Here is a 13,033-nt window from a genome sequence, read left to right as displayed (position 1 = left end):
CAGAGCTTTCAGACTGCATGTCTGCTGCCTTACCACTCTGCGCCACAAGAGGCTCTTGGAATATAGTTATCCCAGGCCATATCAGTGGACTCTTTGGGCAGGGCAGGCAGCCAAAGGTACAGTCTACCCATTGCTGCTTCTAAAGGTAAAGGTAAAGGTATCCCCTGTGCAAGCACCGAGTCATGTCTGACCCTTGGGGTGACGCCCTCTAGCGTTTTCATGGCAGACTCAATACGGGGTGGTTTGCCAGTGCCTTCCCCAGTCATGACCGTTTACCCCCCAGCAAGCTGGGTACTCATTTTACCGACCTCGGAAGGATGGAAGGCTGAGTCAACCTTGAGCCGGCTGCTGGGATTGAACTCCCAGCCTTATGGGCAAAGCTTTCAGACGGCTGCCTTACCACTCTGCGCCACAAGAGGCTCTATTGCTGCTTCTACATAATCTCTATTCTAATGAAGGCAATGGAAAGGGCAAATGCTGGGAGAGAGTGTCTTAACTACCAGCACCAGTGACACAAATGCAAAGGAGTCTGCACATGGGGAAGGAACATCTCTGGGGCCCGTCACATTTTTTACTGGAGAGACAGGGCAAATCGGAGACAGTTTCCGGTAGCATCATGTGATTCTACAGTGCACCACCAGGGAGTCTGGTGCCACAGCGTAGTCGGTTCACTGAACCCAATACTTTCGGCTGATCTGATGACTAACTTGTTCCTAAACCTCCTAGGTGGCTTTCCAGCATCGCTGGGTGTTGTGCTATTGTTCTGTTATAGCAGGAATTGCCAAACTGTGGCTTTCCAGATGTCCAAGGACTACAGTTCCCATGAACCAGTGCCATGCCATAAGGGGCTTATGGGAATTGTAGTTTATGGACATCTGGAGAGCCACAATTTGGCCACCCCTGTCCAGAGGAATCACTTGAGATGGAATAAAGGTTCCTTTTATCTTTTTGTTGGGTATGTCTTCCCATTTGCAGAAGTAAATGTGAAAGTATTCCAGGTGAGTTCCCCACTGGTTGAAGAGCAGGATTTACTTTGGCAAAAGATCCTCTTTTCCTTTGACTTTGGCTAGCAGAAATGCATCAGAATAAAACATCCAGGGCGTGCAAATATATTCTCTGTTTGTACAGCTCGGTTTCCAGAACTGGCTTTCTTTGGAAGAGAATTATCTGCAGCTAACTTTAGAAATATTGAGTGCTAGAAGTGTTGCGATAGATTCATCCCGGGATTTTTTTAAAAATTATTCTAGATTTCATAACTGAAAAGTGGGAAGGGAGATCTATTTTGAGCCCCTGCGCCTGTTTGTCTCTTAGACGCATGGGGAAGAAAACCCTGAGACCATATAAATACTGATATGTCTGGTTAAAGGGACTATTACACTGGAAATTGTTTTAGGGAAGCGTCTGGTGGAAACAGTGAGAGAGAAATAGCCAGACAGCAGCTATAATCTGTGTATTTATTATAACAATTGCATTTCACCAACTGTTTTGGAAGCCATTGGGAGCATTTGCAGATGTGTTTTTGTGGAAGATGTAGATCGAATGCCAAGCCCGTGGTGCTTCTCTGCAAATGACAGAGTTAGTGTTTGCAAAACTTAAGATCCCTGGCTACATTATGCCATCAGACGTCCCTTTTTGATGACTGTGGGCAGGACTGGAGGGTTTTTCTGCCATTTGAAGTTTATGGGTTTTATGTGTAATCTGCCCTGAACCTAAGGAGGAAGGCGGACTAGAAATCTAATAAATAAATGAATAATAAATAAAAATGGCTGCCAGATTGTTGTACTGCCTCTGTTTGCAGTAGCTTCAGATCCTCAGGGTATCGCACAACTTCAAGCTTGGAAGGTCTCATTTTCTCTTCCATCACTGGATACTCCTTGAAATACCCGGCCATAGTCAGGTATCTTCTCTGCTCTCTGGCTCTACCGGTAAATGTGTGCCAGCCGCCCAGAAGCCTGCCTATATACTCTTGCTGCCATTACAGCAGCCCTGAATATTGCTCTAGAACTCTGTGTGAACAGCATTCTAAGAAGTCCTGCAGCTTGGATAAATGGCGCAAATCAAGGAAGCTTTGCGTTTTGCACAAGTTACTCTGTAATTCTGCTTAGGTTTTTGGCTCCGTTTCATTTGCAGCATCTTCAGTACTTAAAGGTATTACAGTCTTTGTGCTCGGAAGGGCTCTCTTCTTCTCTCCTGCCCCCTGCTGCTACTAGTCATTACCAAGTCAAACACTCCCCTTTTGATTATGGGAAATCTTTTTATTCTGCAGTCTCTCAAGCTGGGGAGATTTCGGTGGTCATGACCAACACCTGTTCAAGCTTCTCTTTGCCAGCAGCGCTATTAGGACCTGGCAACCAGTGGGGAAGGACAGGGTTGGCATAATGTTGCGTACACCACTATGTCACTACTGGCAGAAACCTGGAAATGGCATAGGATAACTCTTGGAATCGTGAGACGCACTGATAAACCCATACCGTTTCCAGTGACTCATAGAGTTAAGCTCTGCCCCTTCCAGGCTTTCTTCAGAAGTGGCATAATGGTCACTTGTTCTATTGCATTCTTTTATTGTTTTATTGTAAACTGCTGCAAGTCTCTTTGAGAGCAGCGGTATACAAGTCCAAAAATAAATAAATAAATTTATAAAAATCTCATGCTATCACTTGGAGCAGCAGTGTGCAACAGGAGTTAAGGATGGGAAATCCCTCACCCTAACTTGGGGGGCGGGGAGAGAAACTGGCAAGTCTAGTAGTAGTATGACTTGGAAGGGGGGCTGTCGAGTGTCAGCTTGAGGAAGGAAACTTTCAAGAGTTTGGACGGCATGCATAGCTTGTTACACAGCAGCGGCAGTAGAATGGATTGGGGTGGTGGTGGTGAACTGGCCTCAGTATTCAGCCTACACCATGAGTGGGATGCAGCCTCTAAATACAGCCTCATACATCACTCCAGCAGTGGATTTCAGTATAATAAGAAGTTTTCAAAAGAAAAGGGGAAAGACAAGGGCTTGGAAGCACGATGGCCTCACTTTTTCCCTCCCACTGTAATCCAAAGAAGAAGAGTCTGTTTTTATGCCCTGCTTTTCACTGCCCAAAGGAGTCTTCCCTTCCTCTCCACACAATGGACCCCCCCCTGTGAGGTAGGTAGGCTTGAGGAAGCTCTGACAGAACTACTCTGTGAGAACAGCTCTAATAGAACTGTGTGTGTTTGGCCCAAGGTCACCCAGCTGGTTGCATGTGGAGGAGCGGGGAATCAAACCCGGCTCGCCAGATTAGAAGCTGCCGCTCTTAACCACCACACCACGCTGACTCTCCTTCTGAAATTCAGCTGCTGAGGGGCTTCCGAATGAGCAGCCTTTCGGTAGACATTTTGGGCTTCACCAGGAGGGGTGCAGCATGAGAGTCATGTGCCACAGGTGACAACGTTTCCATTGGAAGAAACACTCTGGTGGATCTGTAGCAATGACTTGTCCTTTGCTATCTACTGAAGGCTATTTTATTTATTTATTTATTTATTTATTTATTTATTTATTTATTTATTTATTTATTTATTTATCATACTTCTATACCGCCCTCCCCGGAGGCTCAGGGAGACTGTAAACTGTCATAGACTGCACCCCTACTTTTTTACACGTTGAACCGGTTAAGTGGTTTCTAATATCTTGCTTGTCCCCCGAAGAACGAAATCTTGAAAAGGGGATGCAAGTCTTTTTCCTCATTTAGTGAACATTAATAATGTATCACCATGAGTTCTCCCTCGATGCAGACGCAAATTGCAGACTTCAGTCTTGACAGCAATGAAATTATGCTCTGACAGTAGTGTCGGTCAGTAGAGTAAATGAAGACAATCATTATTCTGGTGAACATTCCACATGGCTGAAAGAAACATGGAAAACCATCCATCTTCCACCGCCCCAACTCTCAAGCTGAGGTCTGGTGTGTGTAGAGCAGCTTTTCCCAACTTTTTTGCCATTGAGAAACCTCTGAAACATTCTTCCGGCTTCAAGCAACCCCAGAAGTGGCGCAATCATGCAGAATATGGCTGGGGGCAGGTTGAAATAACCATGTATGGCGATATCACCCAATAAATGTTTAGCAATTTTTAAAAAATTAATTAACTCTCACCCATTCAGGAGACACTTCCAGGGCCACCAAGAAGCCCCAGGGTTTTGTGAACCCTGGTTCACAAAAGCCTGGTGTAGATTTTGTTTCCTCTGAGACAGCCACTTTAGTGTAGTGGTTAAGAACAGTGGTCTCTAATCTGGAGAACTGAGTTAGATTCTCCACTCCTCCTTCACGTGCAGCCAGCTCGGTAACCTTGGCCCAGTCACATTTCTCTCAGAGCTCTCTTGGCCTCACCTACCTCGCAAGGTGTCTGTTGTGAGGAAGGTGGGGTGGGCAATTGAAAGCTGCTTTGGGACTCCTTCAGCTCCTCTTCCTCTTTAAGCTCAGCCCTTTGAGGGCTTTGGATACCTTCCCTCAGAAAGCATCCCTTTTTGGGTAGCTAAGGAAAGGCCGATTCTGACTTCTCCACGGCAGCTGTTAGCTTTTTGAATTTGCTCTGAACAAATAAATGGACCACATCAGTGATTTAGGGAAGCTGCATCACTTTGTCACTACACAGAGCCCTCAAATGAAATTATTTTGCTGCTTGTCTGTGCTAGGCAATGCCGCCGTCCTCTTTGAAGAATAGGAGTATCTAATTGGGCAATTTATCAGTGCCAGGAAGGGCTTTTGGAACTTAGATTCCCGAGTATGCAAAAAGCATTGCTGGTTCTTCTTCTGTCTGAGCAAACTGGCAATTGGATTGCTGTTTTGAAATGAACTCAAATGAGTAGCCGGGTTGGTCTAAAGTAGCATAATAAAATCAGAGTCCAGTAGCACCTTTAAGACCAACAAAGATTTATTCAAGGCGTGAGCTTTCGAGTGCAAGCACTCTTCCTCAGACTATGTCTGCACTCGAAAGATCATGCCTTGAATAAATCTTTGTTGGTCTTAAAGGTGCTACCGGACTCTGATTTTATTGAAATGAACTGTGAGAAAAAGAGAATTGGGTGTCAGCAGGAGCCAGATCAGGTAAAGATGAAGTTTTCATTCCGAGCCTCAGACTGGCTAGGTTCTTCCACCCATTTTTCCTTGCAAAGCACATATAGTCCAATACCTTTTGGTGTCCGAGGCAGAAAATACAAATCCCCATAGTGGTAAAATTCAATAAAGAAAACGATGGATGGTTTTCTCCCCTTTAACGGGAACCTAATGAAAGGACCAGTCCATAATGAGAAAACTCTCGCCTCAAGCTGGTACTGGATTCTTTCCTCATTCGGTGAGCAAGCATGACCTAAGCCACGGCTAAAACTTTCCTGAGAAGCAATAATCTGACAATGATCTTCTTTACAGAGACGAGATCCTACTTTGATAGACTCTTTCTCAATAGGAGGGCCTGGCTGGAAACCAAGGCTTGGATCCTAGGCAGCACAAGCAAAACTGTTCTCCATAGCTGGTTACTTTCCTACCTTCCTCCTCCCAGTGCAGTTTTCTGTCCCCCTCCCCCCAATTACACCTCCTTGGGTCAGTTTACCATCCAAATGCAATGTGTGTCCCGCCACTGTCAGCCAGTTACAGGTATAACCCCATCCCATCATACCATAGAAAACAAAACGCCACCCCCCCCCATTACGAATTTCATCCCCAACACGGCGGGGGGAAAAACAATCTCAGAATCCTACCCTCCCGGCAGCTCACATCCTATGTGTTTCTAGCAGCAACCTGTCGTAACCTCCACTACACCTGCTGTGGGGAAAGAAGGGGGGCAGCCCTTCTGGCTCTAGTCTCGACCAAAAGCCTGGTGGAACAGCTCCCTTTTGCAGGCCCTGCAGAACTGTCACTGCTCTGACGGGGCCCTCAGCTTTTCCGGGAACTCATTCCACCAGGTTGGGGCCAGGACCAAGAAGGTATTGGTGCTAGGATCTCTTAAGGATGGCCCCTCAGTGCACTCCTAGACCACCAACATTTCATCCTTGAAGGCAACCTACTGTAAAATCCCTCTTGTTTTCGTTATCTTCCATGTGGAACTCAGACAGACGTGCCTCTCTTACTCGCAAGCAGCACCAGGGTTTCCATTCTCGGTGAAACTTTGGTCAAGTTACATCTTTCAATATGTTCTATTAAGTTTCTTTTCTGTGGTCCCACATTTCCCATCACATCCTGCTCCAGGGGGCAGGGGTAGGGGGTAGGGGAAGAAGAAGAAGAGTTGGTTCTTCTATGCCGCTTTTCTCTACCCGAAGGAGTCTCAAAGCGGCTTACAGTCGCCTTCCCTTTCCTCTCCCCACAACAGACACCCTGTGAGGGAGGTGAGGCTGAGAGAGCCCTGATATTACTGAAGAAGAAGAGTTGGTTCTTATATGCCGCTTTTCTCTCCCCGAAGGAGTCTCAAAGCGGCTTACAGTCGCCTTCCCTTTCCTCTCCCCACAACAGACGCCCTGCGAGGTGGGTGAGGCTGAGAGAGGCCGGATATCACTGAAGAAGAAGAGTTGGTTCTTATATGCCGCTTTTCCCTACCCGAAGGAGTCTCAAAGCGGCTTACAATCGCCTTCCCTTTCCTCTCCCCACAACAGACACCCTGTGAGGTGGGTGAGGCTCTTTGCTTTGATGAAGATACGCTTTGTGAAAAGAGCACGTGGGCACCAAGTAGGGTTGCCAGCTCCAGGTTGTGCAGATTTTGAGAGTGGAGCCTGAGGCAGGCAGAGTTTGGCGAAAGGAGAGACTTCAGTGTGGGTACAATGCACATACAGTCCACCTTCTGAAGCAGTCATTTTCTGGTACTTGGAGATCTCAAGAGGTCTCCAGCCACCATCTGGAGGCTGGCAACCCTAGTACCAGGAAACATCGTCAGTTGCTATGGAACCTGTAGGCACTTAATGATATGTTTCTTGGTGCTCATTTGCTGAGGATCACTGCCCGAGCTTCCCCCGCCCTTCTCCCCACATCCTGTGTCTCCCTTGTCATTTCAAATTCATGTGTACATCAAAACTCTTCTCCTGTCTTTTTTGTTTTACCTCAGCGAACACACCCTGAGTTGTCCCTACCCCGTGCTGGTTGTAACCTGCTTGGTTGCCTAGGCTACAGCCTGGCTACCTCCAGGTGATCTTGCCTGTGTATTGCAACATTAAACACCATCTGTGTGCTGAGGACATACGATAAGGGCACGTAGCGATGAACTTTTGGTAGCTGCTGTTGGACTATTGTGGAAGGAAAGGAAAGGGCTGAAATAAAAAGGCAATTTCGCGGCATAATTTACGGTATTTACCGCTTGTGTGCACCCTTGCTGCAAGGAATTCCATCCCAAGACATGTTGAATGACCAACATCAAGCAAATAAACAACACTCCAAGCACAACTTACACCATTTGGGGTTCAAAATTATTATTTATTTCGTGTTAGCTATATTATTCTGCTGCTAGGGAATTCCAGATTACAGAGGTCAGTTCCCTTGGACAAAATGGCTGCTCCTGAGGGTGGGCTCCAAAGCACTAGGTCCCTCTGAAGTCCTTCCAGGTCTCCAGTCTGGTTCGCTCCAGGCTTCACTCCCAAATTGCTGGGAGTTTCCCAGTCCCAATTGTCCAGCCCTGTTCTGCCTTTCCTTCCAAGGCACTGAATACATGTCTCCCCATCCCCTGCTTTTCTTACAACCACCCCATGAGGCAGATTCGGCTAAGAGACCGTGATGAGGCCAAGGTCGCCAAAAGAGTTCCACAGCTGAGCATGGATTGAAAAATACAGGCATTATTCTTCTTAGCAAATTATATATTATTAATAAAAACTGTGGCGCTGTAGATACTGAGGGGGAAATGTCGACATTTCAGCCTGTGCCAGCTCATAATGACGCAGTTCCCTGAACTTCGTAGGATCTTCTGAAATCAAGGCCCAACTGGTTGATAAGTTTGCCTGTGGTCAATTCCGCACAGCCTCCATTTGTATCTGAGGTCACTTCAAGGGGTTGATAGCAATTTGTTTTTCAGGTATATCTTTAACCAAAAGGACAAATAACTTTTTATTTAAAAAAAAAACCCAGCGAAGGACAGTATTGCAGAATAAATATATTCTTTGGAGTCACAGTGTGTCACTGGAAGTTGCCAACTCCAGCCTAGGAATGTCCTGGAGGTTTTGGGGTTGTGCCTGTGGCTGGGGGAATTTGGGGAAGGATGTCACCTAGAATCTGTGGCCGTCGTTCGAAGTTGTTGTATCCTACAGGGGAACTGACCTCTGTTGTGTGGAGATCTCTTGTAATTTTGGGAGAACTCCAGGCCCAGGCGGGAGGCTGGCAACCCTAATTTGTGGGGGGCTCAGTCAAAGCATCTTGTTAAGAGGTAGGGATGATAGAATCCAGGTGGGATCTGGGGATCGCCCAGAATTACACTTGCTCTTCAGTTGGCCTTGAGAAAATGTATGCTTTGTGGGGGGAGCTGTATGGCATGGTACCCCACTGAGGACCCTGTCCTCCCTAGGCTCCACTTCCAAATCTCCAAAAGTTACTAAACTGAATTTGGCAGCTCTCCACTCCGATTCCCTGCTGGGCCTGGCAATCTTATTAAGAGGACACGTGTGTTACCAGCATGTTCCTATTGTCTTATGTGGAATTTCGGAGGATATGTGTTGCTTGAATTAAAGAATCTGTCCCATAGCTTTTATTTTGAGCGTGCTGGAAGGTCTTTTAATTTAACGAGCTCTTCAGTTAAAACTGAGGAAGGTTTTTGTGTTAACTGCTGCTTCTCCTAAAAGCAGGCAATCCAATAATCTTTCAATCTCCACATACTTTGAAGCTTTTTGATGGCCAGGAACTTGGAAAATGAAATCCCAGGTCTCACTTGCCTCTAAAACAATTCTAGACAACTTTTTCTAAGCGAGAGAGAATTTCTGTTGCTCATTCAAGTTCAAAACAAGTTAAATTGCCTAGAGAAGAGAGATTTTCTTTCTCTACCAGTTATTTTCCCTGTTGTTTCTAATGTTTTGTTTTAACAGATTTCCAAAGCAGATGCTTGCACCAGGAGAGCTTCAAATAATGTAATAGAGTTGCATCGTGCTTCAAGATAAATGTTTACAAAGCTTTCTTCGGTACTTAAAAAAAAAAAAAAACCCTGTTCACAATTTGGTTTCTTATTTTGTTATCTTAGGCAAAAACAGGACCTGAGGTCTAGAGAGACTTTCCCTTTGCCAACGATTCAAAAGCCAGCTCCCCTAAACTATGAGAATAAGCAGATTTAATAGTAGGCAGGAAGGATGAATCAGTCGGTTTAACAGCTGTATGCAATATCTTTCTCTCTTTTTTTTACTTCTGCTTACTTTTTTTTTTGTAATTTCGTTTTAAAATGTAGGATCAGGATCCAGGCAGTCAATGAAATTGGAGCCGGGCCTTTTAGCCACTTCATCAAGGCAAAGACCAGGCCACTGCCCCCCTTACCTCCCCGACTAGAGTGCACTGCAGCCGGTCCCCAGAGCCTGAAGCTGAAGTGGGGAGAGAGCACCTCCAAACAGCATGCCACCGACGACATGGTGTACATCTTGCAGATAGAGGACAGGAATAAGAGGTGAGAGTCTTCTGAAGTGCTGCCGTATTCACTTCTTCATCTGCTCGGTTAACTTCTGTCCATGGGCGTTTGGGTGGGAAGAGTAGCCGAGTTTACGTTTGACGGGAGAAAGCGCCACAAAAGTTGCCGCCGACTTATAGCAACCCCATAGGGTTGTAATGGCCCTGGACTGCCTTGGTGGTCTCCCAACCAAGTACTGACCAGGACAGACCCTGCTTCTGAGATCTGACTAGCTTGGCCTAGCCTGGGACGTTTGGGTCCAGCATGGTTAGTGTTGGGTTTAGTACCTTCGTTCTTCTGTTGTGGATTCTTCTGTTTGTGGGATCGCAGCTGATTGGAAACACCTCGCCCAGGACACAGTATTTCTAGACTGAACGGAGGTACGGGTTGACTCTTGCATTAGTGCACCAGTAGGTATCCTGGATTCCCACGACAGTACTTTTCTCTGGGAGATAGAGCTGTTCGACAAGGCCTATGGTTGAGACCAGGGAACTAATACCATCAGAACACTGGCCTCCCTACCTGGAAACCATCGGAAGTAGGGTTGCATGCTCCAGTGCACTTTGGCGAACACTGCAGCCCGAGGCAGCCAGCAGAGGGAAGGGGCAACAGTGGCAGCAGTGCACCAACTGGTGCACCAGCAGGCGTACCGGCGCCACCCCTCTGCTCCACGGTTTTGGCTGCCTCGGGCTGCGGTGCTTGCTGAAGCGCGCCAGAGCGAGCAACCCTAATCTGAAGCGATCCACTCAAGTGCTCAACAACCCCCTCCCAAGATTTTTAACTATGAACAGACAGTTTTTAATCCTAGTTCATTAATTTTTAAGACCTAATAAATTATACCCTTAATGTTTTGCTGCTTATAATGTTTTATTGATTGTTGTTTTGTTTGATTTTGCTGTTATCCACTCTGAGCCTGTAGGGAAGAATAAAGTTGTTGTTGTTGTTATTTATTTACAAAATTTATATCCCGTCCTCCTTCTCCTACAAGGGCCCCCAAAGTGGCTACCAATTTATAACATAAATCATAAAATTACATGACAAAATCAGTACTCTTCTCTCCCCAAAATAAACTCCTCTCCTTAAAACAACTTTTTAAAGAGTTTTTTAACCACAGGGTTGAAACATACATAAAACAGTTTTTAATACCCCGCTTTTCACTCCCTGAAGGAGTCTCAGAGCGGCTCACAATCGCCTTCCCTTCCTCTCCCCACAACAGACACCCTGTGAGGGAGGTGAGGCTGAGAGAACAGCTCTAACAGAACTGTGACTCGCCCAAGGTCACCCAGCCGGCTGCATATGGAGGAATGGGAAATCAAACCCAGCTCTCCAGATTAGAAGCCGCCACTCTTAACCACTGCACCCAGGTGATGTGGAAGGCTTAGGACACTGGGGACCCACTGCCAGTCTGAATAGTCAGTATTGACCTTGTTGGGCCAGTTTTCCGATTCCTTATATAACACAGCTTCATGTGTTGTGAGAACAGTAGTGTTGTGAATGCACAAGCATGGCCCCATTTCTCCCTGTGAAGTGTTAGGAGTATATCCGTAGAATTTCACCAACTCACCATCTGGTTCCAAAGAGTCCAAGTGGGTGTGTGAACCCTTTCTGCACATTTAAATGCAGGCGATACGGCGTTGACTTTTAACCCTGCCTGCCCGACCAAGCCTATGCCTTGTTTTCCTTCTGAAGAAACACCAAGGGACAGTCCGTGAATATCAATGCCCCTTGATGATCGCAACTAATAAAACTGCTGCTTAGTTGCACAGCCATGCCTGGCAGCTGTATGATCCCTGCAGATATATGTAATTGGACAAAACACAATGAATTTTGATACTTGGCAAGCAGTCTTACTTGCCTGCACTTTAAGTTGTTGTTAAAAACAATGGTTTTGAAAAGGCAACTATATGAAGATCTTGTGCTTATATAAGAACGTAAGAAGAAGCTGTTCCCCGCAGTGGCCAGGCAGATGCATCTGGATATGATAGGGACTGTCTCACTGCCGTCATAGCCCGTGTACAGTGGCTTCTAATCTGTTTATGGGCACAGATAAAGGTTGACCATTAAATCCCTATATGGTTTGGAACCAACATACCCGAGGGACCTCCTACTGCCTTATGAATCTAACTGACCACAATGGTCATCTTCGCAGGTCCTCCTTTGAGTGGAATTCTCTTCCCAGGGAGTTTTGTCTGTCCCCTTCTGTTGCCGTCTGCTGCCAGTGGAGGATGTCTATTCTGTGTTTGTGACTTGTGTTCCTTCAGTGATCCCTCCTTCCTGCCTTCTGTTTTAATTGTTGTTTTTATGCTTTTTTGTTTGTGTTTCAGCTCTGGCTTTAATTGCTCTAGTGGTGTGTTTTTGTTGGTTTTAATTGTTTTTCATACATAGTTTTAATATGATTGCTTTTAACTTACTGGCTCCATTGGTGACCCTTATGAGGCAGATAGGCTAGATAGGGATTTTCCAGTGGGCTGTGTGCTGTGTATGTACATATGCTAAGACCCAAATCCATTAACCTCAGGATAAAAGTAGTTGACCCAGGTTTGCCTGATTTAGTCAGGTCTTAGAAGTAAAACAGGGTCAGCACTGGTTTCTACTTGGGTGGAAGTCCAGAGTCACTATGCAATGACAGCCAAGGATGAACCACCTCTGTTTGTCTCTCCCCTTGAAGCCCTGGGGGTCACCATAAGTCCGCTGCAAGGTGAGGGTACTTTACAAAAACATACGCAACATAACACTGCAGTAATTGTGCTGAAGTATTTTTTAATAGAAAACAGCTACAGCATGTGCTCTTAAATTATGCTGAATGAATGAAGCTGTCTTCTCTTGAATCAGACTATTGGTTACATCTGTCAAGTCTGGTCTTCTCGGCTGTTTAGATTCTTCCCAGCTCTACAGACCTGAGTTTGTATGAGTTTGGGTGTGGTTTTTCCTTTCTAAAAAAGCCCTGGTAGTCCTAGAGATACCGTTTTTCACTGGGCCGCAGGCTGGAGTTTGAGTCAGGGCAGGTTAGAATCATAGAGTTTCTTCTGGAGGTTGCCCCATCTCTTCCTGTTCCCACACAGAGGAGCATTTGGCCCACTGCATCTCATCGGCCCCAGATTTGTGCTCCCTCACAGGAGCCGAGGCAGTCAAGTTCCTAGTGTAGAAACAGTCAAATTGAGCTTGGAGCCTTCTGAATGTGAAATATACACTCCAGCACTGCACTACATCCCCTCCCGGTTGGTTTCTTCACAACTTAATATTGGAACAGACTCCGTAGGAGACCTTTGAATCTTATCCCGCCCCCTCAAATCTGAAACGGCACTCCAGCAATAACCCCAGTGCCTTCTGTACACAGCAAATAACTAAGCCAGGGTGGGTCTTCATATGTTCTTGACCATATAGGAAGACAAAATTTAGCATTTCTTGGTTTGGGTGGCTTTCTATAGAAATGATGTCCTCCCTCCAGAACATTGAGAAA

At 46.0% G+C, this 13,033-nt stretch overlaps 1 protein-coding gene across 2 annotated transcripts in view; it reads left to right on the top strand.

Moving 5' to 3' along the window:
• Positions 1 to 13,033, top strand: part of FNDC3B (fibronectin type III domain containing 3B) — a 311,990-nt gene that overhangs the window by 262,849 nt on the left and 36,108 nt on the right. For both annotated transcript variants that reach the window (XM_077348400.1, XM_077348401.1), the window contains exon 23: positions 9,361 to 9,573. In XM_077348400.1, the coding sequence (XP_077204515.1) occupies positions 9,361 to 9,573 (213 nt within the window). The remainder of the gene's footprint in view (positions 1 to 9,360; positions 9,574 to 13,033) is intronic.

The sequence above is a fragment of the Paroedura picta genome, chromosome 8 (assembly GCF_049243985.1).
Source record: "Paroedura picta isolate Pp20150507F chromosome 8, Ppicta_v3.0, whole genome shotgun sequence".
NCBI lineage: Eukaryota > Metazoa > Chordata > Lepidosauria > Squamata > Gekkonidae > Paroedura > Paroedura picta.
Note: the sequence above shows the minus strand (reverse complement) of the source record. Positions and strands in the feature narration are given on the sequence as shown.